A 22,837-nucleotide genomic window follows, 5' to 3' on the forward strand; every position below is an offset into this window, starting at 1 on the left:
CACACATACTTTCACTTTGAATCTGCAGGAGCAAGGGGGCAAATAAAACATTTGCCTCCTGTGGCGAGGTATCTCATAGCGTGGCTTCACGTTTGGTTCAACTTTGACCTTAAATATTTGACCCCAAATATTTGCGTATGTGACCTTAACTCTGCAACCTATCTTATCAGCCGTACTTCCATTCTGATGGGAGCATGAATGTGATTAGTGTGAAATCTTAAATCTGTCCCATCAGACAGAAACCAGGTGAAATGGGACAACAACTGATGAACTGTTCAGTGAAAATTGAGCATTATTGAAGTGAAAATGTTCAAATCTCATAAACAAGCAAACTAACTCCACTGTGACAATGATCAGCAGCGTGAACACTGAAGTCTTCAGGTTCAGGCGTAGAAAAGATTTAAATGAAAATTTTAAATGTTTAAACACTACAAACTGAAACACATTAAGAGACAGGACATCACGTTCTTACCCTCTTTGCCTGTAGGTGGCGCAGACTCGTAAGGAACTTCAGGTTTGAGTTGCTGTCGGAACTGCTGCTGTAAAAAGCCTCTGAATTTAAATAACACAGTTAAAGTAAAGCAGAACAATAATAACATCAACTTGGTGACTTTCAATTTGAAGCTCTGAGCTTCAACATTAGCTTGTACAACTGTCAAGTCTCATAAAACGCTACCAGCTCATATTCTGTACACGTAAACTCACTGAGTAATCATCTGTCGCCTCCAAATCAGCATGTACATCAGAGTTTAGAGGAAACTGCACCTGAACACGTTAAGCTGAAATCTCTAAATCCTGTCAGCCATTTCATGTATTTATTTACTCACGTCTGTAAAAATGTCTTAAGTTTATTTGTGAAGTTCCGTGTAGAAATATTAGTGTCACACAATAACTAGGCTGTAACAAACACAACTTGTCACATGAGGTAAAATCCTGCATTTGAACATTTTATCCTTTAACTGCAGACACAACTTGTGGATAGTTCCATCAGACTGGACCTGTTTGTTTGTGTAAATATGTTGTGTAAATAAAGATCAGATATATAGTGTATGAACCATTAACTGTAACCAACAGATCCGTCACACATCTTAGATAATAATATTTTACTGCTTCCTGCCGTGTGAGCCAATCACAGGAGTCACACTGACACAGTCTGAACTAATGGGGGCGCTGTTTGTTTGGTTTTATTCCCATGTGATGTGTTAAATGAAAATTCTGCCTGAATAAAACTTTTGTGATCATCAGTCCAGGAGTTACGATCAGTCACATCAGTATCAACATCATCACACTCACTGTGTCCCATGCTGAGATTGTTACAAAGAAGAAATCTGAAGGCTTCTGCTTCCTGTTTTATTAGAGATGTGTCATATGACCACCTCAGCAATTTCATATTTAAGGAAACTTTTAGAACTCTTTAAGACTGATTTAAGGATTTTTTTTTTTGCTTTACCTACAAATCAAGTACTTCACATGTTTGCTGGTCGTTTCTAAAAACAACCTGTTTGATTTTTGCACAAAGTGTATTTATCCTCATCTGTTCATTTCTCCATGAAAATCAATGGTGTTCGTGTCGAAGATCGTCCTTTGTTTCTTCTAAAACATCAAGTCAGCATTCATTTGTCAAAACCTACACGATCACTCAATAACGCAGAAATAGTGAACCGTTGACTTGATCTGCTCATTGACTCATTTCAAACAAACTGAGAATGGGTTTAAGTTTATAACATAACTGAGCTTGTTCCCAAACATTTTAAACTTTCATGAAACTTAAAATGTTTTCTTTTTAAAGTTAAATAACCACTCTTCCTTTCAAATATGTCTCAGTCTGCTGACAACACCAGGACCTCTTCAAGGGCATAACATGTGATTTTGAGAATAAGATCATAATATTACAAGAACTTTCAAACTTCAGGAGAAGTTGTTACAAGAAAAAAGTTGTAAATTAACTAGAAAGTCTGAAGACCAGAATGGCATAATTTATTGAGTCCTATGGTGAAAACAGTCATCATTTTAGGAGAAAAAAAATCGGAATAAAGTCGGTCTTCTGCATTGCAAGAAATATCTATTCAGAAGGAAGACCCACAAAGACATCTTACCTGTTCTGATGGTGGCTAATATTCAAGATATTTTTTTCTGATTAAGTTCTGATGTTTTTCTTGTAATATTAACACGTTATTCTCAAAACCTCAGATTGGTTCTTCCATGTGGTCATAGCTCTCTGTCATCAAACAGCCTCTTCAGCATCACTGTAGAGAGAAGCAGCAGCAGGTTAAACAGTTTAGTGAGATGTTAATTTGTGGGTGACAGAATTAATCCAGAGGTTGGAGGAAGATGTGAAGGATTCCACAGACAAACAATCCAATTTACCCGGTTGTTTCCTGCAGCAGCTCCAGCTGACGGTCGACTCCTTCTGTTGTTAAACTCTGAGTGAATCATGGTGGAAGAAGCTGCTTGCAGCAATACACAAAAAGTCCTTTATTGTATTTTTTGTCTTTTCACTTTTTTAATGATGGCAATTTATCACCTCTTTTTGTACAACAAAAGAACAGCTGTAAATGATCGAAAACCCCAAAAAATGCAAACATATCAAATAAAGTCAAAACCAATTCTGGATTCTGTTGTGTTTTCTTTTCGTCTGTAACTCCTCCTCTCGTCGTCCTCGTCTGTTTGCGGTTTGGTTTGAACTCTTGGCACAGAGGTGTGTCAGTCCAGTCCAATGCAGCATTCTGGGTTTCAGTTCAGCTGTTTCTGTCTGGATGGAGGTCGGCTTCCTGGTTCTGGTCCGGTGGGGTCGCTGGAGGTCAGATGCGGGTGAGTTGGTGCCAGAGGCTGGACGGCAGGATGCTCTCCACCTTCTCCATGATGAAGTTCAGAGGAGCAAACAGCGTGCTGAGGAACTGCAGAGAGAAAGAAAACCTGAGTCAGCATGTGAACAAGAAGTTCCTCAACATCTAACAGAAATAATACAACATCAGCAGGCGGGTGCGAGTGTCTCCATCATTGTTTCTTAACTTCTCAGTTTCTGCCCGTGTAGACTAAACGTCATTTCCCATCTTCTCTGTTTCAGCAGCTCTAAAACTTCAGAGTAATGGATGGAGTAGATGTGTTTTCAGAGGAAAATGTAGGAGTGGATGTAACCTGAGCAACTTAACAGAGTCTCAACAGTTAAAAAGACCACTGACAGGAATAAGAAATGTCCTGAAAGAACACTGTGGATGTGTAATAAAGCTAAAAACTCTAATGGAACCTGAGTGGTGATCGTTTCCCAATGTTGAGAAGGAAATTTCATATTTTACTTAAAAAGCAACAATCGTCAAAGTGACAAACAAGAAAGAAAAACAAAGGTCTAGAAGAGACACGTATTGGAGCTTGAGTTTTATTAAAGACTAAACATTGCTGTTGATTTAACTCGTCACTTCTAAAGGTGACTAATGATCTGACTGTTTCAGCATTAAACTCATGATACTGAACACTAGTAAAGTTCAGACAGACAAATCACATTCAAGGTTTTTCTTTCTGACTTGATCACTTCCTCAGATATACTAAAGTAATATAATGAGGAGTGATGAACAAATCTTAAACCCCCTGTCCTGGCCTACAGCTGGGTGCTGGGGCGGTCTACGGATGCAGTGGTCGACTCAGTGGAACTGATGCAGGGCAGCAGAGCCGCTGACGAGCAAAGGGAGAGATGGACAATCTTTGTAGCTCAAACAGAGCACCAAATTGCAAGGGGGTGAGCATTATAGAGGGTTGTGGAGAGTGAGGCGTGTCACATGATTAGAGCAGCTCAGGTCAAGTTTGCTGCCTGAACAAGCTCACAAGCGTTGCTTCATGATTATCATCAGTTTAATTTCATCTGAAATTCCACTAAAATAACAACTTTTCACTGTTAAACTGCAAGTGAACAGAGAAATATTATAACCTCTAACGATGTATTTTACAAATGAAATGTGTTGTTAAAAAAGAAAGAACCTCTGTTCTGTTTTCACCCTGATCCCACGTTGCCTGTGAGCACAGAGCAGCTCAGCCTCTGGTTGGTGTTTTGGCAACAAGCAGTGAAGAGGAGGGTGTGTGGGGGTGATAGGGGCTCCAGCAGAGCAGCATGGAGGTCATGGAGGTTTCCACTCTGTCTGATTGCAGATAAAAGTCACAGCAGGGTTTGTGGAGGGGCAGAGAGAAGAGGAAAGACTCTCTTTCTACTCTTCACCTGCATGTGTCTGAAAGTCGATGGTTTGTGTGTGAAGGCCGCCTCACACGTCGCATCACATCATCTGTGTGTGTGTGTGTGTGTGTGTGTGTGTTTTGAACTGAGTGGGAGGGCGGCTAGGGATGTACCACTCTGACATATCGGAGGAGTGTCGACACCGATGTTACCGAGTGTCGACCGTGATGTGACAGTTCCTTCCAGTGTGCTGGATGGAGAATGTTTGCAGAGCCTCTGACCTTCCTGCTCCTGCCACCTTCACACCAAACATCGATTACACACAATATAACGTGACAAGCAGATTGCTATTAAATTAGCTCCACGAGAATAAGCTAATGTGATTTTAATGACACTGATAGAATTACATAACTCACACTGAGACTAATTTTTACTGCAACAGCAAAACCTGGCAGCGTGTCACTAAATAATCTTCTGCCGATAGATACGCTGAGATAAAATACTGGAGGCAGGGAGAGTTCCCATGGACACAGATAATCCAACTATTCACCTTATTCACAATAAGAATTATGTTGATTATGCTGACACATGAGTTGCTAATCTCCGGTTTGTGTTTTGTGTGGAGAAATGTTCGACTCGTGTGAGATTGTCACCTGACCGTGTGTAGTTGGTGAGCGAAGCCACCAGGAGTCAGTCCAACAGTGAGTGCATGGACTCAGAGGTCAGTCATTGTGTGGGTTTGTCCTTTAACATCCTGCACTGCCAGTGAATGATCACCTGATCAACAGCCACACACATCAGATATATGACGTTTACTGTGTGAGTGACTGCACAGCTCATTGTGCACATGAGTAATACAATCATTCTATTGGTTTCAGGTTGATTATTACATTGATTGGTGATCCCTGCTTTTAAACTTGTTGTGGCAGTCCACCTTTAGAGATCAAGAGGCCTCTGTGTGTGTGTGTGTGTGTGTGTGTGTGTGTGTGTGTGTACTGCTCCAGCTCTTTGTAAGTAGATGGTATCTGCTGATAATGTCACATCAGTGGAGGAGAGATGAGCTCACTCACATTCCAGAGGAGCAGTGCAGCACTGCAGGGAGGGGCGGAGTGGAGGCAGCGCCATCCACTGGCAGCTTTGAATACAGGCCAGAGGACTGACGGTGTCTGTGTTGTAGTGCTCGTACTGGTAGAGGACATGTTTTGTCTCCAGGCTGCAAGCTTGTCACAGCTGCTGAGAGGCCACAGCATGTGTTCATAGCTTAGCACAGAACAGCATGATTAACATGGGCTGAACTGGAAAAACTAGATGACTTTAAATACTCCGCCTGGCTGCGTGGCTGCAGGAGATGATCGGCTCACCACTCACCGTAACTGTCGGCTGGATAGTGTTGCTGATGCAGCGCAACAGGTAACTCAACAACAATATTACACACGTCAAAATGTACAATGTATATCCACCCCCACTAACTGCTGCAGAGCAGACGTTGCCTGTTAATTCAGTTGTTATTAATATCTTGTGTACAAATTGCACCAAACTCTGCACTGCACTTGTTTGGGCAATTTACAATACACATACCAAGTGCTGCACACAGGTGAGAAATGTGTTCCACACACAGACATATGTTTGTGGACTTAGTAGGTAGATGTAGCTGTTAGTTTGTGAGATGCTGAATATCAGTGCAAAACAGACCTCATATCTGAAATCAGCACAAGTGGAAAGGTCAGAGGATGACAAGATATATTGATACATCCAGCAGATGTTATGGAACTGAAGCAGTTAGATTCAGTTAAATCCCTTGTTGTTGACCAAAGTGAAGGTTGAGGGAAGAAGTGTCATTGAAGCGAAAGGTCATGGGTCACTGAAATCATTCCAAATTGTTCTCTGAAGAATATTCACAGCAACAGACACGGTCATGTAGACAAAACTGTGATAATCCTGCAGCTTACATCTCAGTTCTGGTTTTCTATTCTCTTCCAAAACCTCACAAAATCTGTGTGTGTGTGTGTGTGTGTGTGTGTGTATACTCACAGCTTTAGCAAACACTCCCATGAGCTCAGGGAACTGGTGTGTGAGCAGAGCTAGCATGGCGGTGAAGGAGCAGAGACCGGCTGTGAAGAGGATGAAGAAGGGCAGCTCCTTCTTCGGGTAGACTGACACCTCGTGGAACACTGCTTCCACGTCAGACACAAACACACACACAGACACACACAGACACACAAATATAATGTTAGTTTGGAGTAATAAATATATCTGATCAGGTTACTGATCGTCATCACGTAGAACAAAGGTCTTAAGTACGCTCTCTAAATTACAACCAGATCAAATGTAAACAATGTAATAAACACATGAGGCTTGGTTCAGACTCTTAAAACTAAACCCAGAGAAGAAAGTGTGGCAGGTTCTCCAACATGCTCTGAACAAACTACCTGACAAGTACCTGAAACACTGTGTGCAAGTGTCCAGGGTGGAACTGGTGCTGATGGTCCAAGCAAATATGAATCTGATTGAGGTTTTATTGTATGAAGGATATTTGTAAATAAAATGATTTTAGTGCCGAAAGAGAGGAGACAAACTGCTTCTGTCTCAGATGAAAACAGTTGTAGCTGTTTGTTCCACAGTTTACAGTGTGCTCTATGTGTCAGTCATTTTTATTGAGGGTGTAAATGACTTCAAAACTAAATGGGTCTTTTCAGAGAGTGGACAAACTCTTTAAATAAACTCAGGGGTTTGGTGCTGTAATATACAGCATGTAAACAAACGTCCTCCCTGCTGCACACAACCACAGCACAGTGTGTGAGGACAGACGAGCTGCTGAGCAGACAGCAGGACAACACACATCTCATGTCAACCAACAAACTTCCACACACAGAGGAATGTCTCAGCATCAAGTATAAATAACACATTTTACCACTCAACTTTAGAGCCAGACTTTAAAATTAGCTTCTACAAACAATTTAACTGTGTAACAGACAAACAACCTCAGACAACGAGTCATGCTGCAGTGATGCTAAGCAGTGCCTGGACTTCCTCGCCAGGCCATCGGCCGTACGCTTTCTACAGGTCCAGGATCAGAACTGTAAACTGTCAGTTTTCTGCTTAAAAATAGTGAGTGAAATAAAATACGTCCAGTGCTCCCAACAATCAGTAATGGTCAGTGCTGCAAGACCCATCCCTGATGTTCCTGAACCTCTGAAGAGTACTAGACTCCGACCTGGGAGCTTTTGCAGGTCAAAAAAATTTACTCAGAACTTTATTTAGACTCATGAAACACACTCCAGCAGACAGAATTTACATATAAGGACTGTTGGTTTTTGGTTTATACTCAGTGAACAGATGCTGTGTACATGTAGAACTGTGTGTCAGGGCGTCTCTTACTGGGTAGCAGCTCTCTGTCGGCTGTCTCTGTGCAGATAGGGTAGGGGTAGAACAGGTGACCCTTCTCCAGAGGATAGGGGATCATTCTGAATGCTGCAAACACAGGTCAAACAAAGCTCTCAGCACAGATAATGAATTCTTCAGCTTCAAGAGTCACTTTACAGTATTTCAGCTCATAAAAGACTGTAACAATATCAGATTTTCAAGGTAGAAGAAGTCAAGCAACATTATTACAATATCTATAGGAAGTTATTATAAAATCAATAATACAATAAATATTATGTATGATATGATCAGTGAATTTCATCTGAACTACATTAACATAGACAATAATATTCTGATACAAGCCAGATTTAGACAAAAGTCTGAATAAGACACTGCCATGTAAAGAGCATTTTCTTAAAACCTTAACCTGGATAAGGTCATACGCAGAATACGCAATAATCAGATTAAGGCGTGGAGTATTTCGAACATCACATAATGTAGACATGTATACATCTTAATTGAAATGTCACAACAGCCCTAGCCTGTAACCATTCACGTGTGTGCTTGTAATGCTAAAAGTTGTGTGACGTGTGTGTGTGTGGTTTTGTTTGTATGTGCATCAGTGTGTACTCACTGCCCTCCCAGGTACAGTGCAGTAGGTTGAGCGCCCCCTCCACCCTTTTCCAGTGCTGCAAGTGGAAGAAGGCGTAGGCGATGGCCTCACTGTCGCCTCGCTTCAAGATGTGTTCTGGAGGAAGAATCAGACTCTTCATCTCCAGCAGATACTGAGGAGGAGGAGGGAGCAAAGACAGGTGACGGACAGGAGAGAGAAGAATAAAACGAACAGGATTAAGTGACTGAAGTCAACTGTAAATTAAACGTTAGAGAAAACTCCAGACACTGCCACTCTAGTAACATTTAAGCTGTTTTCAGACATGCACTAAACTTGGTATAATGTGATACACAAATATCCAAGTGAGTTTCTCCTGCTAGTCCACTAGTGGAAACTTTGGATAAGGTCCAAGGGAACCCATGTGAGAAAACAGCAGGAGATTATCTGGATGATTTTGCAAGCAAGTGGGCGTGTTAAGTGCGTTTCTGAGGACAGACGCCAAACTAAAAAAACAAACAAACAAACAAAAAAACAAAGAATACAAATATCTCAGGATGAAAAGGCGGTGCCATACATGTAGGAGACGCAGATGCAAATGGTAATTTGAAAAAACAATGAGATTCAAGAGCTTTTGGTGATAAGGGCCAACGCTGGTATTGATGTGTTGTAAAGGAAAACACGTGATCTCCTCAGTGGGATTTTATACATTACGTCCTGCCTCTGCACCACCCTTCACCTGAAGACACTGGAGATTTCAGTGTTATTTTGAATCTGTCTGAGTGGAGCATCTCTTGCTGCGTTCGTCTAATGTGAAAGGTAAACTCTGCAAAGACCCCATTGTTTGGCCTTAAAGGTACAGTGTGCAGCATTTAGTGATATCTAGTGTTGAAGTTGCATGTTGCAGCTGAACACCCCTCACCTCACCCTCTCCTTCCAAACATGAAAAAGAACCTGTGGTAGCTTCAGTTGTCATAAAAACTCAAAAGGTGTGAAAAAAACATGGGTGTCTCCGTAGAGAGGACCCCCTCGATGTAAATATAAAGTATTTAAATATAAAGGGTCTTTTCTGGGGTAAAGAAAACTACAATTCATATAATTTAGATGAAACAAACTAGTGAAAACATCATGAGGATTATTCTACATTAAATTTCTGCCAATAGATCCCTTTCACCTAAATCTTACACACTGGACCTTTAAATCCAGTTTACTAGAGTTCAACTAAAATGAGTATTAATATTTTTAATTTGTACTTTTTTTCTCTATATGATCACATGGTTGTTAAACTGCTGTCACAGTGTCCTCTTGAACAGTGTATCTACTCTTTCACTGTGAATATAAATGTTGTAGAGTTTGCGCATCAGTGCTGAATCCTTCAAACATTGTCTGTTACAGTTTCTGAACTGCAGAGCACAGACAACAAAACCTCCCCAGCACCCGATTGAGTTTCATGTGAACAAATTTACATTCCACAGTAGCTCTGTGACGTGTGTGTGATGACTTAGCATGTGTGTAAAGTGTGTATGCAGGTGGCGCTCCTCTGGGACTCACTTTGGGGACGTGAGGGTTGAACTCCACCGCTCTGTGGATGGCTTCTACTGCATTCATCTCTGCTGTGCTCAGCCCTCGTCTGGACGCTGCCTCTGGAGAGAACCTGCACAAACACACGTGACCATACTTGGGACTGCACGACTCGGTGATCACAAAAAAACATCTGAATAAAGACAGTGAAGTCCAAACTCCTCAGTTATCACTGAATAGCTGCTCTGCATTAGAACATCACATAAATTCCAAGAATTATTAGCACAGTGGTTGCAGCATCATCTGAGTTAAAACCTGCAGGAGATACAGGAGCTCCGGTTTCAGACCATAGTCTACAGACATGCAGGTTAGCTTAAGTGGCCACAATAAATGGTCCACAGGTTTGGATTTGAGCGTAATGCTTTGCCTCTAAATGTCGGCTCAGTGATAGATCTCTGCCGAAGAGGTTCTGTTTTAATCAGTTTGATTGTGTACGTGTGTTTGAAAGAAAGATTACACAAAAATTGCAGGACGGATTACCGTAGGATGTGGTTTGGGTCAGAAAAGCACCATAAAAGTACAGTTGGTCCTATTAAAGTTTACTTTTTGTCCCTGATCTCTCGTCATTTTACACAACCACAGTGTGCTGGTTACACTAATAGCAAATTGTTATGGAGAAAGAAATCAAAAAGCTGACTGAGTAATGATGTTAGATTGTGAATCTTGTTGATCTACTATCAGAGGGCAGAGGCTGGTTTGTCTCAAACCGTGATACCTTCAGGGAACCACAACAGCAGCAGAGAGAGGACAGAGGACGGATGGATGGATGTTTTTTTAAAATGCTTCAAATAAGTATAATGTAATGCAAACTTCCTGCAGTAATGTAAGCATTTTCAATGATGGGATTCTAATTTTAAGAATTAGAAAATACAGAATAAACATTGACTTTGTAGCACACAATGTACAAATCAATTCTCCTTTACAATAACTCCTTATGAAATAATTAAAATGAGCATTAATTAAGATCAGAGTTTATGATTAGAATGTACACATTTCTTTTCTTTATTCTCTTAAAATTATGACTTTATTCTTGTAAAATTGCAACATTTTCAGGTTTACCTCAGAATGACCAGAGCTCTCTGAAGAGACAAAAGCCAGACTCTCCACAATAACACTGATTGTGCCCTCTGTTGTATAGAGTTTACTGGCTGCCCTCTGTTGGTACACCACTGCTCTCACTCTCACTCACACACACACACACAACACGTCCCTGAGGCCATTATCAGCTTTATTTTAAACTCTGGCAGTGCAGGTATGTCAGGTCTCTGTATGAGCATTGTAGCCGATTGAAAAGCGATACTCACTTGTCTGATACCGCCCTTGCTTTGAGCAAGGCTGCTGTGTAGCATATTGTTGCAGATTTGGGTAAGCTAATATCTGTGGAGGAGACACAAAGCAGACAGGGAGAGACAGGAGGGGGGTGTTTAGTGAACGTAGTTACAGGTGGTAGCTTAAGAATCCTGCAGCTGCCCAAAGGGGTTTCTGAATGATGATAGTGGGTTTGGGTTTCATAGCTCTGAAGGTGTTGTGCTATCACTCAGCTCTTAGTTTTCAGTTGTCTAACAGCTCAGTGTGATCTACTGTGTTCCATAGATATCATCATATCACAGATGATCAGGCTCCATAGGGTGGAGATGAAGAGAGTAAAGACAAACTCAAGTGTTTGCCTTTGTTACATCACTATGTTTTATATCTACAGGTATGTCAGAATAAGGGCTGCAGCTAACACAGCACTGTTATTCTGCGGCGTGTTTTTCAATTCAATGGTCTACAATGTGTCAGGAAGTAAATGATGTTACATGAAATCTAACCTGTCTGACCAGTACAAACCCAAAATAAGATACGTTTATTATGACACAGATATCCAGCACAGATAAGAAGCTTAAACCAATACATGTTTCGCATTAAAGCTTGAAAACCCAATAGATTATGAAATAAGTTTCCTGCTCTTTCTGGAAATACAGTGTGTCACACTGCAGAATTCTAAACGTACATCCAGAACATGAAGAGTGTGCGTGAGTCAATTTTTCCCTCACCGTCATACTTGGCCAGAACGGCCTGGACGTCAGCGTAGTTCTGGAGCTCTAGTAGTGACTCCAGCAGGTTCTCATGGATGTTGAACATACTGAGGAGAGGGAACTCCTTCATTAACTGGAAAACACACAACTGTTGTTACATGTAATACCGGAGAGGGGGCGACACATGCACAGTAGACATGATCTTTGGGTCATCAGTTAAAGTGTACAGTCTGGTTAGATTCATATAATAAGAGTGAGTTTTATATGTGTGTTGGATTTCTGTCATTTAGTGTGACACTTGGATTAACCCTGATTGACTTGTGTGTGTATGTGTGTGTATGTGTGTGTGTGTCTTCTGCTGGCAGGGTGTGTACTTACATCTCTCATCATTTTAACTGCTTCCCGTGTTCGGCCGAGCTTTCTGGAGCACATGGCCAGTCTTCTCTTTATATACACCAACACATTGGTGTCTCTTCCTGGTGAAGACACACACAATTAATTTAAATACAGATCAGATTTAATATTTTAATTAATATACATTTCATGTCCTTGAAAATCAATGAATCGTGTCCATATGTCAGTCAGTGCAGCACATCGGTGAGGCTGCGATTAGGTATTTACAGAATTTAAGAATCCTCAGATCTGTTTCTTAAATTAAAAATCATGATTCACGCACAAGAAGTGAGTTATAGCTGCAAGAACACAAAATAATATTATTATTAGCAGTGCTGATAATGAATCATACTCACTGTGCTGGGCTTCATACTGTGTACCATGATGCTGGAGCTGCTGGCTGCGGCGATAGCAGCTCTCTCCAGCTTTTAGTGCCTGTTTAAACAAACGTTCGGCCTCCATGATGGTGGTGGCCTCCTCCTCCGCCAGGAGGATATATGCTGTCGCACAACTGCAGGAGGAGAGGGATTTTGATGGGCGAAGTGTGAGGAATAAGAGGAGACGATGAAGAGAAAGCAGGAGAAAGAGGGGAATAAAGAAAACAGGAGTCAAAGTGAAGGGAATATGTGGATAGATAAGGACAGAGGAAAGGAGACAGAAAAGGAGCAGAAAGCCTCACATCCTTGTGAAATAATTAATTGTTCACCAACACAGTGTACAGGGAACCTTGTTTATCTACACAGTACTGCATCACTACACCATAAACTGCTTTCACAACACTGATCAACAAAGCTCTCCTCTGAGTCAAGCAGCTGCCACAGCTTTGATTCCTCCTGAGAGCAACGTACGACACAGCAACTTTGTAGTCATAGATGCTCCTGAAGATAAACCCAAACGCTGTGAAAACAAGTTAAGTTGTTATGTCTTCCCTTCCATGAATGAAGCAGACACCCAGAGGGCCAATGTGTGACTAGATGCACCAAACATCTCTGAGACAAGACACCCAGCAGTTCTCAATCTGTCCATGTATTAGACTGAAAGTCTACTGACAGGGTTATTTCCTTTTGAAGTTTTTTGGTGAAATCAAACACTAATATTTTTTTGTTTTTAGGAAGGATGTGGTATGGGTCTGGAGAGAGCCTGTATATTATTGGTGCAGATCCAGATCAGGGGTGGATTCAATAACTTGTTTTGTTTTTTTTTTAACATTGCAAGATGTGTGGTATGAGGTATGCACTCTCTGACTGAGCTCAGTATAAACTTGGTATAAACAGACAGAAAGACCTGCACTGTCTGGTGTGATGGCATCATACTGATGTGATATGATAGTGTTCACAGGGAATTATCTCAATACAACAAAGAGAACATTGTCTGATTGGAAAATATACACATGCATGCATGGTATGCATCACTCCTCCAAAGCTTTACATCACAATGTGAAGGGGGGGTTGAATCAATTATTCTTATTTTATGAAAATAAATTGCCCCTTTGCAATTCATAACAGCCCCCTCAGTCGCTTCATCCTGGGACCAGGCCTGAATCAACACATCGACGATGTTGAACTCACTCTTCAAGCTCCAGAGCTTCATGTGCTGCAGAGATACGAGCCTGTGGGTTCCTCTCTCTCCACGCCTTCTGCATTACTGCCAGCACACAAACAAAGACACATATTTACCACACGTGCCCATATAAGATGTGTGGTTCTGCATACTGCAGAGGGAAATAGTTATGTTTATTTGCGTTTCCTTACTGGCGTCAGCGGGCCGGAGGTGGTCCGAGTCACAGGTGAAGAAGGTCTGGTGGTCTTGTGCCGACAGGTTCATGTCATAGTACGTCAGTGGCTCTCGACCGGTTACCCACGTATATCTGAACACCAGCATGGAGACAAAAGAAGGCACATAAGTAATAAGCTACTCAATTGCAGCTCCAATATACATGACAATAGACCGAATACAAGAATCCCAAATGAAAGGTACAGAGAGAAGGACAAAATTAAGAAGAGATCAAGAGAATCAAAGACCTGAGCAAATTTACATGCTCAGATATTAGATGTTCAGATCACAGAAGAGTCAGAGGCTGTGCTGACTCAATAAGAAATGTACGTGATTCTGACTGGCCAAGGTGAAAAGATGGAGCTCAGCATGTGGGTTGATAGGTGGAGAGAAAAGACGGGATAATTACAACGTGAGGGAGGGAAAAGAGGAGTATGACTCAATGGGAGGCAGACACATCAAAGAGAGTATAAAAGAAGAATGGCAAGAGAATAGAGACACGAGAGAGAGCAAAGAAATGAAAGAAATCTGGGAGGAAAAACAGAGAGACAGCAAAAATACAAAAATCTGGAGTAAACGACAAGGTGCTCATGAGGGAAAATGAACAAAACAAAGAAAAGGAGAAAATAACTGTATCTAAGGTGAAAACACCAGAAAGCTGACAGATCGTGAAGTGAGAAAAGGGAGTAGGAGAAGGAACAGAGACAGTATATCAAACAGATAAAGATGACAAACAGGGGAGGCTAACCCGGCGGCCCAGACCAGCTGAGGGTTTTCACACACAGGTAGCTGAGCTGCTGTCACTCACCGATTATACTCAGCTCCACGAAATAAATTCAGAGGATTTCGCCATACTTTACATTCTGCAGGAGGGAGACAGAGAGAGAACAACACTGGTGATGAGTGTCAGGAGCAAAGTCGACATTGAGTCTCCTCGGTGCACTTCAAAAGGCTCGGCTGTGCGTTCTGACACCCCCCCCCGCAGCACGGCTGGCAAGAAGTTAAGGCCTGCAAAACTTCTCAGCGAACAAACGCATTGTCAGTAAACAGTCACGAGCCCATGTTTTGGCTAATAGCACTAAACAGATGAATGAGCAGGATACAGGATTTAACAATATGGCTGTTCAAAATGTTGATACCAAAAATATCTGTAGACTTGGAGAGACATGTTCTGTTTATGTGTTGATTTCACATCAAGATCATCTTATTTGTTTGTCTAATATGCAATGTAATATTGTTATGTAATCGTGGGTTACCAGCTTTGGCTTGGGGGAGAATTTATAACAGAAAGCCTGAGTTGCAAACCGAAGAATTTTAGACTGCTGGGTAGGAAGGACAAAAGTAAGAAAAGCATTATTCATTGTGGGGAGCGGAGGAGGGAGATTTTATGGAGCTAAAACCACAAAAAACATTAGTTGGTCAGGATATCTCAGCCTCTTCCACTCTGATTTGATATTAAAGTCTGTTCACTTAATCAATTTCCAAAATTTCTGAACACAGAAGTGCTGAAGTATCCCAGGGACTATTTAGGCTTTTAAATAATTACCTCTGCCAAGGATGTCATGTTTTCATCTGTGTTTATTAGTGCGTCGTTCTTTCTTTATTTTGTAGCAGGATTAGGCCACAAAACCACAAACCACAAATGATTTCCATGAAATTTGTGTTGTGTGTATATTCAACATTTTCATCAGTTTCTCTTTGAACAATTCATGGATCTGGATGAATTTAGGGGGACTGATATTTATGAGTGTGTGGAATTTGATGGGGATCTATTGAATTTATTTGTGATTTCATAAGCGGATGTTGGACCTTGGTGAGATGTGTACTATGCTGAGAGCCATTGTAGTTAACATTTGAATTCTATATGTATTTAAAAAATGCACATAATCTAAGAAACACAACAAATGAAAGCATCATACAAATGTCTACTCACTTCACATACACCTTTTCAATTCATGCTGTCCGACAATATTAATTGCAGACCTGTGACTAATCAATCAAATTGACTTCAATTGAAACTGTATTTGACATCTGCTGTAACAATGAATGGAGAGATTCCTCACAGAGTAGATTATTAGTGAGAAAACTAAGGATTAGCACAGTTGAAATAATTAAACTGCCTTTCTTCTCTCCATGCCGCCTTGTTGATTTAACACAGCAAACATAATCCTGTTTAATTCAGTCATTTGGCTGAAAACAAAAACAAGCTGTGTTACGTCTCCTCAGCGACATCCACGACAGGCAGAGAAAACATGCAGAGATTACAGTGATGCAGAGGTTATTCATCATCTCAACCATTCTAACTTTAACTTTCATAACAACTTGCCGCTAATACGATTTTAGCCTGAGTCACTAAATGCTTGCTGGATTACTGATGCATATGAAGGATAATGGAACCAAAGGCACCGAGGCACTAATTCAGCTCTAAGACATTTCCTCTTTTTGAAATGGATGAATTTCCATGAGGAACCACAAACACATTGGGATTAACTGTGATCAAAGCGTCACTGATGTAGGTGGGAGACAAGAGGCCACAAAACAGAGCTCATCCCCAGTGACTGTGGAGGATATTGCTGGACAGACTCCAATTTCTTACATCTCCTCCACTGTACTTCAATGACAGTGTAGAGGTTTGATTCCCTGTGTTACGGGTACATTATTAAAACACATGTTTCTTCTTAAAACACACCTTTAGTGATAGAAGGACCTGAACCAGTTTCTTTATTGGATTTAAGTGACTCTTTTTCTTGTCTCTTAACTTAAATGTTTCCAAAATCCATTATAACGTCTTGTTTTATTGTTTTTTGTTTCAACATATCTCTTTCTTTAAATATCCAGGTAGTAGTGTACTGCAAACACATAAAGGTAGATACTGACTACTAGCATACACTTAATACTAACATTTTTAAAAGGTATGCACCAAAGCAATTGTATGTGTTTGGTGGTAATGTATTTTTGAGAATTAAAAAAGTTGGATAAATGTTGGAAAGATTCACTTATAAATTGTAAATATAAGGCTGACGTGTCATCAAGAGACAAATCCTAGCGCTGCCCCATTAACCGTAAGAATGGAGCAACTTTATTTATATATTTTATGATTCACAGCAAGAAGCCAAATATTCAAACAGAACTCATCTGGATGGAGTATTTCAAATAAACCCTCTATGATCACTCTTGGTCAGTCTCTGTGTGTCAATGCAATGCACCAAAACATAATCAAATCAAGTCCTAATTGTTGCATTTTACTGTTAACAGTTTATATCAGAAGAAGCAAGATTATTTCCATGGAAATTCTATTTAAAACTCCTCCGTGTATGAGGGCCTCTCCAGAAACACATTCAATTCAATTATTTTCTCTGCTTTCAGCCAACCACTGGGATTTGACTCGATACAGCTGGAAAAAGTTTTAACTGCTGTTAAAACCTCTGTGTCACTGCAGCAGAGTGAGAAAAGGAAGTCACCTTATATATGCTCCCCTTAGGCAACATCATCAGAAAGCACCACATACACTACCATTGTTACGCAGACGACACCCAGCTGTACATCTCTATGAAGCCTGATGAATCTAATCACTTAGTTCAACTTCAGGAATGTAAACTGAGGTCATTGTAATTGACCCTAAACCTCTCAGAGAATCACTGTCTGAACAGATAGTCACCTTGGATGGTGTCAGTTTGGCCTCCAGCTCCACTGTGAGGAATCTTGGAGTTATGTTGGACCAGGACATGTCATTTGACCAACACATAAAACAAGTCTCTAGGACAGTTTTCTTCTACCAGTGCAATATTAAGAACATTAGAAACATCCTGTCTCAGAAGGATGCTGAGAAACTAGTTCACGCATTTGTTACCTCTAGACTAGATGACTGTAATTCTTTATTATCAGGATGTCACAGTAAGACTGTAAGAAGCCTCCAGTTGGTCCAAAATGCTGCAGCACGAGTGCTGACAGGAACTAGAAGGGGAGATCGAGGTTTCTTCCTGTTAATGAGGGAGTTTTTCTCTCCACAGTCGCCAAAGTGCTGCTCATTGTGGGGAACTGTTGGGTTTCTTTTTATTAATACGATTTTAAGGTCTTGACCTTCTATGTAAAGTTCCTTGAGATAATTGGCGCTATACAAATGAAATTGAATTGAAAAGTGAGAACAGCCTCTTGACCATGGAGCCCAGAGAAGTGATGATATAAATAGATGTTGGTAATCATGAAGGCCATGGGGTTTTCACTTGTTCTTTTACTTTGTTCAAAACATTCTTTGGGGGGATAAGTTTTAGTTTCACAGACATAGTTACTGGTAAAAAAGGAGAACAATTTAAGCTGCATGTACAGTATATCATTGTGCTTCAGGTGAGTGCGATGGGAAATGTTGACCAAGGAGGTTACTGGGCAGGTCAGTGTTTTAAATCCAGTCCAGATTGCATATAATAGTCATTTTTGTACAACCACCATTATGCAATGGTTGTCTATCAACGTGTTGGTCCACCTGTAATTAAAATCGTATTCAGAGGAACATCCTTGTGTTTTCAAGTGGATGGGTTTTTTAAAAAGAAGGGTTTCTTGTCCTCCGTTTTTTAAATTATTATAGGTCAGTCAGCAACAGGAACATAATGATAATACGATTATGAGCCCCACATTTTCCCCTTTCTTACAATTGCTATACTCAAATGACTTTGGAATTAGCTGGCAGCTGTTCCTGTTCATCAATCCTTCCAATGACAATCTACTTTTATACCTCATACTTTAGATGAGTTTGATCAAATAGCTTCCTTTATTCTGTGTCAAGACCAAGATTTTAAGTTTTACTCCCTCACAGAAGTATAAGGCTGCAACCAAAAAATGTTTGTATTAATATATCTAAAAATTATTTTCTTTATTAATCCATTGACTTCTCAGTGTATATAAACTGTTAGAAAAAGAAAAGGTGTCATCTATGTTCCCTGGATCAGACATATTCAGATTGCAGAGTCACAGTTCACAAAACTCTCAAAATGTTCTGTTAAATCTCATAAACAGCATAAACTTGTTTCACAGTAAAACAAGCATAATCATTCACATTCTAAAAGTGAGAGTTCATTTTTGACTTTTTTGCTTAAGAAATGCAGTTGACTAAACAATAAATCATTAAGAATAAAGGGTTTCAGACGTCTGGGCAAATAATCACACACAAGTATTGTGAGGGTCAATATGGTACAAAAGAACAAGGTTTTAGCCTGAGACAGTAACACAGTCATGAACCATATCAGCTCTTACCGGACACACTTTGTCGATTTGAGTCAGCCTCCCCATTACTGGTGTTGGAATTGGTGGGGGAGCTGCTGTCCACTCCTCCCAGCAGGGGGCGCAGGTGACTTACAGACACCTGCTCAATGAAGGATGTCCCATATTTCCTGAAATACCACCACTCAAAGATCTGTGAAAGACAGAAAGAAAGCAGGGGAATCTTTAATTTAACTGTTCACACGAATACATGTCTCAGTTTAATTTGTTCATATTTCTTTTTGCCTGTAATTCTCTCAAATACAGATCTATGCTCATTTTACAAAAGTGAATTTTCAGTGTTCATATTCAGTGTTTGACCAGCTTGGACTAAACTGCTCCACTTATTACCACTGTCTGCATCACTGAGTCTCAGTCTTTGGCACACAGGCCAATGAGTGTGCTCCTCTACAATTGTATCAATTACTGTACAACCTTTAGTCCGAGAGGAGGAGCTGATCAGTAACCTGCTGTTTAGTTGGATTGAAAATTGGGTCTGTTGGGTCGTGTCTGACTACCACTCAGATGGCAGAGTTGGGGCATCAATTAACCTTCTTGAAAAAAAAAATCTCTGAGCAAGACACTGAACTCCACTGTTGGTAAGAGGGTCTTTTCCACTGTCATCAATGTGTGTGTATGGTGTGTGTGTGCGTGCATGTGCGTGTGTGCAGTTTAAGACACAGACACAACCCTGTGAGGCAAACTAAGTATGAATATGGGTTTTACAAATAAAACTGATTTGACTTTTGATGTTTTTGTTCTTATCCACACTACACTGAACTCAGGGGGCAAGTGATTTGTTCCAGAATCCTTCTACAACACAACAAAAAGAACCAGGGGCCTGCAACAAATGGTGTAGGCGCTACAGAGCCCTGATCTCAACATCATGGAGTGGGTCTGGGATCATATGATGAGACAAGGACATTGACCATTGACCAAGTTTACATGGACACTAATATTGTGATATTAACCAGATTGAGTCAATAGTCTGAATAAGACACTGCCATACACATATTCATACTAGTTATTCATACTCTGAATAAGATATAATCAGATTAAGACATGTGGAGTATTCTGAACTTTGTCACATTATGTATACATGTACACGTTTTGATCACATTATAACGTTGCATTGGGGTTTTAACAACATTTTTCTACATTGACATACAGCAGTTACTTACTGCTTGACAACCCCTGCCCTGCATTTAAACCAGATGCAAAAATAAAAAGTATGCAGTTTAAAAAAAATTTGAACAATGTTATACAGTCGGAGTACATTAAACTAATTCAGGTTGGGGTTTAAAACTGGCAGAAGTGGGCATTGCTCTGTAACATGTAAACTGGAATAGGAATGAAATATTCCATTTAGCAAATCATGTAAAGACCATGATCAAAATAATGTCTTATTCTGAATAATCTCAGTTAAAAAGAGAAGTAGATCCAGTAGAAGAAGAAGCTTCCATGTAAACATAGTCACTGAGACAGACAGAACTGTGGCAGGCTCCCCAAGATGCTCTGAACAACCATCCTCCCAAGTACCTGAGAGACTGTGCAGGTGTACCAAAGAGAACTGGAGCTGCTATAAAGGTAAATTGTGGTCACCAAGTTGCTTTGGTGAGGCAGCTAAGTGCAGAAGATTTTTATTTTATTTTAAAACTACATCGATTTCTCAACAATCCAACCGACAGGACAGCCGCAACCCTCTGCTCTCACTCCTATCACATGGTGTACTGTAATGCATGGTATTCTCAGTAGACTGGCTCCATGTCAATTTTGGATTGAATTTAAAATCCGCCTGATTACATTTAAGGCTTTTCACAACTTGGGGACACAATACATCAGTGAATTATTGACCCCATATCGACTCACTGGGCCTCTAAAGTTTTCAATGTTCATGACCTGTGGTGACAATGTTCTGTGCTGGCCTCCAGGTTATGGATCAGTTTCCTCCGAGGGTCAGGTCAGCAAAAAGTGTTAGCATCTAATCTAAAGCCCCACCTTTTTATATTTTATTGATGGTCCCTGCCCTGATTTGTATCTTTTTTCTCTTCTTTTTATCTATCCATAGGGTTTTTTCATTGTGTGTTTATATTTTATATTTGTACTTTGTGAAGTACTTTGTAACCCTGGTTTTAAAAACAGAAGTGCTATATGAATAAGTACTTAATTATTATTTGTAATGAGAGATGAGAGTTTCACTGTCAAACAAACACTCTGATTACTGATGAGAGCTTTTTTAATAGATGTACAGATTGCCATCTGGCAATGCTGCTATACTGTCAGCCTCTGCCTGAGTGAGGAAGTGATAACACATTTTGATGGAGCTTATCTCAAACTCTTCGGTGGAAAATTACCTCATTAGGACATAAACATCTACTCTAATTACAGAGAAAAAACCAGTAGCATTCTGACCAAACCAATTGGCTTCCACATGTCTTCATCATCTCACAGAGCATGTGCGAAGCTCAACACAATCTCTCAGCAGCCTACGCATATTGGCCAATGGCCCACAGGGAAGAGAGAGTGAGTTAATTATGAGAGGAAGCATTTGAAAATACAGACACATCACTGTTGCACAGTTAGCTGTTTCTGTGAAGAACTTGAAAGAGAGAGAAAATGCCTGCCTCCTGCCTATAGGAAAAGAAGTGCTGACAGCTTCATTATATTGCCTTCCTGCTTTAATAATGTTTGTCAAATCTTTCTTCAATTTACATCTAAATGAGGATGTCAGCAGACAAACCCATCTTTGCAAAGCTGGGGATTGAGGGACAGCTGCAACAAACTCACATCTCAGACATGCATTAAACCCAACATTTTGCACTAGTTGACTTCTCTAGATCAGCTGAAGGAAAAGTGCCTTACCCAGCAGCACCTCAGTGAGTATGACAAAGGCTTGGAACCATAATCATCACATCGGTGCACACTGCACAATCAGTGATTAATGCTCAGAGTAGAGTGGTAAACCGGGTCAGGTAAATAACATATTTATATAAATTCAAGGTTAAGGATAAAAATGAAGTAAACACGGCAGGCAGTGGGCGAGGACTACAGTATGATTTTCTTCTAGAGAAATCTGAAATCAAAATGATCGTAGAGTAATTTTAACATCTAAATCAGCTTAGGGTTGTTCTGCTCAGATAACCATCACTACACCCAACTAGCTAGAACATCAAAATGGCTCACACAGAAATAGCTTTGGTAAATATGTTGTTATTGGTTTTGCCACTTGTAAAAAGTGCTAGTGCTAGTTAATCTTGATAGCCACAAGCTAGGCACGTCATCGCTGAGGAAAGATAAATAGCTGCAGGAGCAAAGGTGCTGCGACAATTTACGGTAACTTTTCCTTGTATGCATCTCAACCTCCAAACAAGGAGGACAAGGAGGCCATAACCCATTTGATGTAAGTGACTAGTACGTGTGTAAAATCACGGTTGACACGTCACAGGTCAAATGATAGCTGGTCTGAGTGAGTCTAGATTTGACTGGAAGGTAATTCTGGACAACGGGTCAGGTCTGGTATAAAAGCTTTGCAGGTGCGATTTGACAAAATAGACCCAACTCTGGCATTGAGCTCCACAGACATCTTTATCCAAAAAATGCAAAATCTCTAAAATTATGTTGCAAGGAGTACAGTGACAATGCCAGAGGCTGCCATTTTTTTGTAGTTCATCTTATGCAACACTT

General features: G+C 40.5%; 1 protein-coding gene across 6 annotated transcripts in view; it reads right to left on the bottom strand.

Annotated features, from left to right (window-relative positions):
* Window positions 1–2,451: 2,451 nt before the first annotated feature.
* LOC109624575 (suppressor of tumorigenicity 7 protein homolog) overlaps window positions 2,452–22,837 on the bottom strand; it is a 53,995-nt gene continuing 33,609 nt past the window's right edge. For 2 of the 6 annotated variants that reach the window (XM_069528984.1, XM_020079357.2), the window contains 13 exons: window positions 19,148–19,307; window positions 14,709–14,763; window positions 13,879–13,994; window positions 13,696–13,771; window positions 12,484–12,638; window positions 12,113–12,210; window positions 11,753–11,867; window positions 11,021–11,093; window positions 9,687–9,789; window positions 8,160–8,310; window positions 7,541–7,633; window positions 6,194–6,336; window positions 2,452–2,897 (listed from right to left, as the gene is read on the bottom strand). In XM_069528984.1, the coding sequence (XP_069385085.1) occupies window positions 2,802–2,897; window positions 6,194–6,336; window positions 7,541–7,633; window positions 8,160–8,310; window positions 9,687–9,789; window positions 11,021–11,093; window positions 11,753–11,867; window positions 12,113–12,210; window positions 12,484–12,638; window positions 13,696–13,771; window positions 13,879–13,994; window positions 14,709–14,763; window positions 19,148–19,307 (1,434 nt within the window). In that variant the 3' untranslated portion in view covers window positions 2,452–2,801. Of the gene's footprint in view, window positions 2,898–6,193; window positions 6,343–7,540; window positions 7,634–8,159; window positions 8,311–9,686; window positions 9,790–11,020; window positions 11,094–11,752; window positions 11,883–12,112; window positions 12,211–12,483; window positions 12,639–13,695; window positions 13,772–13,878; window positions 13,995–14,708; window positions 14,764–19,147; window positions 19,308–22,837 lie in introns of all 6 variants that reach the window. The other 4 variants (XM_020079358.2, XM_020079355.2, XM_020079354.2 and 1 more) reach the window with 4 other exon arrangements.

The sequence above is a fragment of the Paralichthys olivaceus genome, chromosome 7 (assembly GCF_024713975.1).
Source record: "Paralichthys olivaceus isolate ysfri-2021 chromosome 7, ASM2471397v2, whole genome shotgun sequence".
Classification (NCBI taxonomy): Eukaryota; Metazoa; Chordata; class Actinopteri; order Pleuronectiformes; family Paralichthyidae; genus Paralichthys; species Paralichthys olivaceus.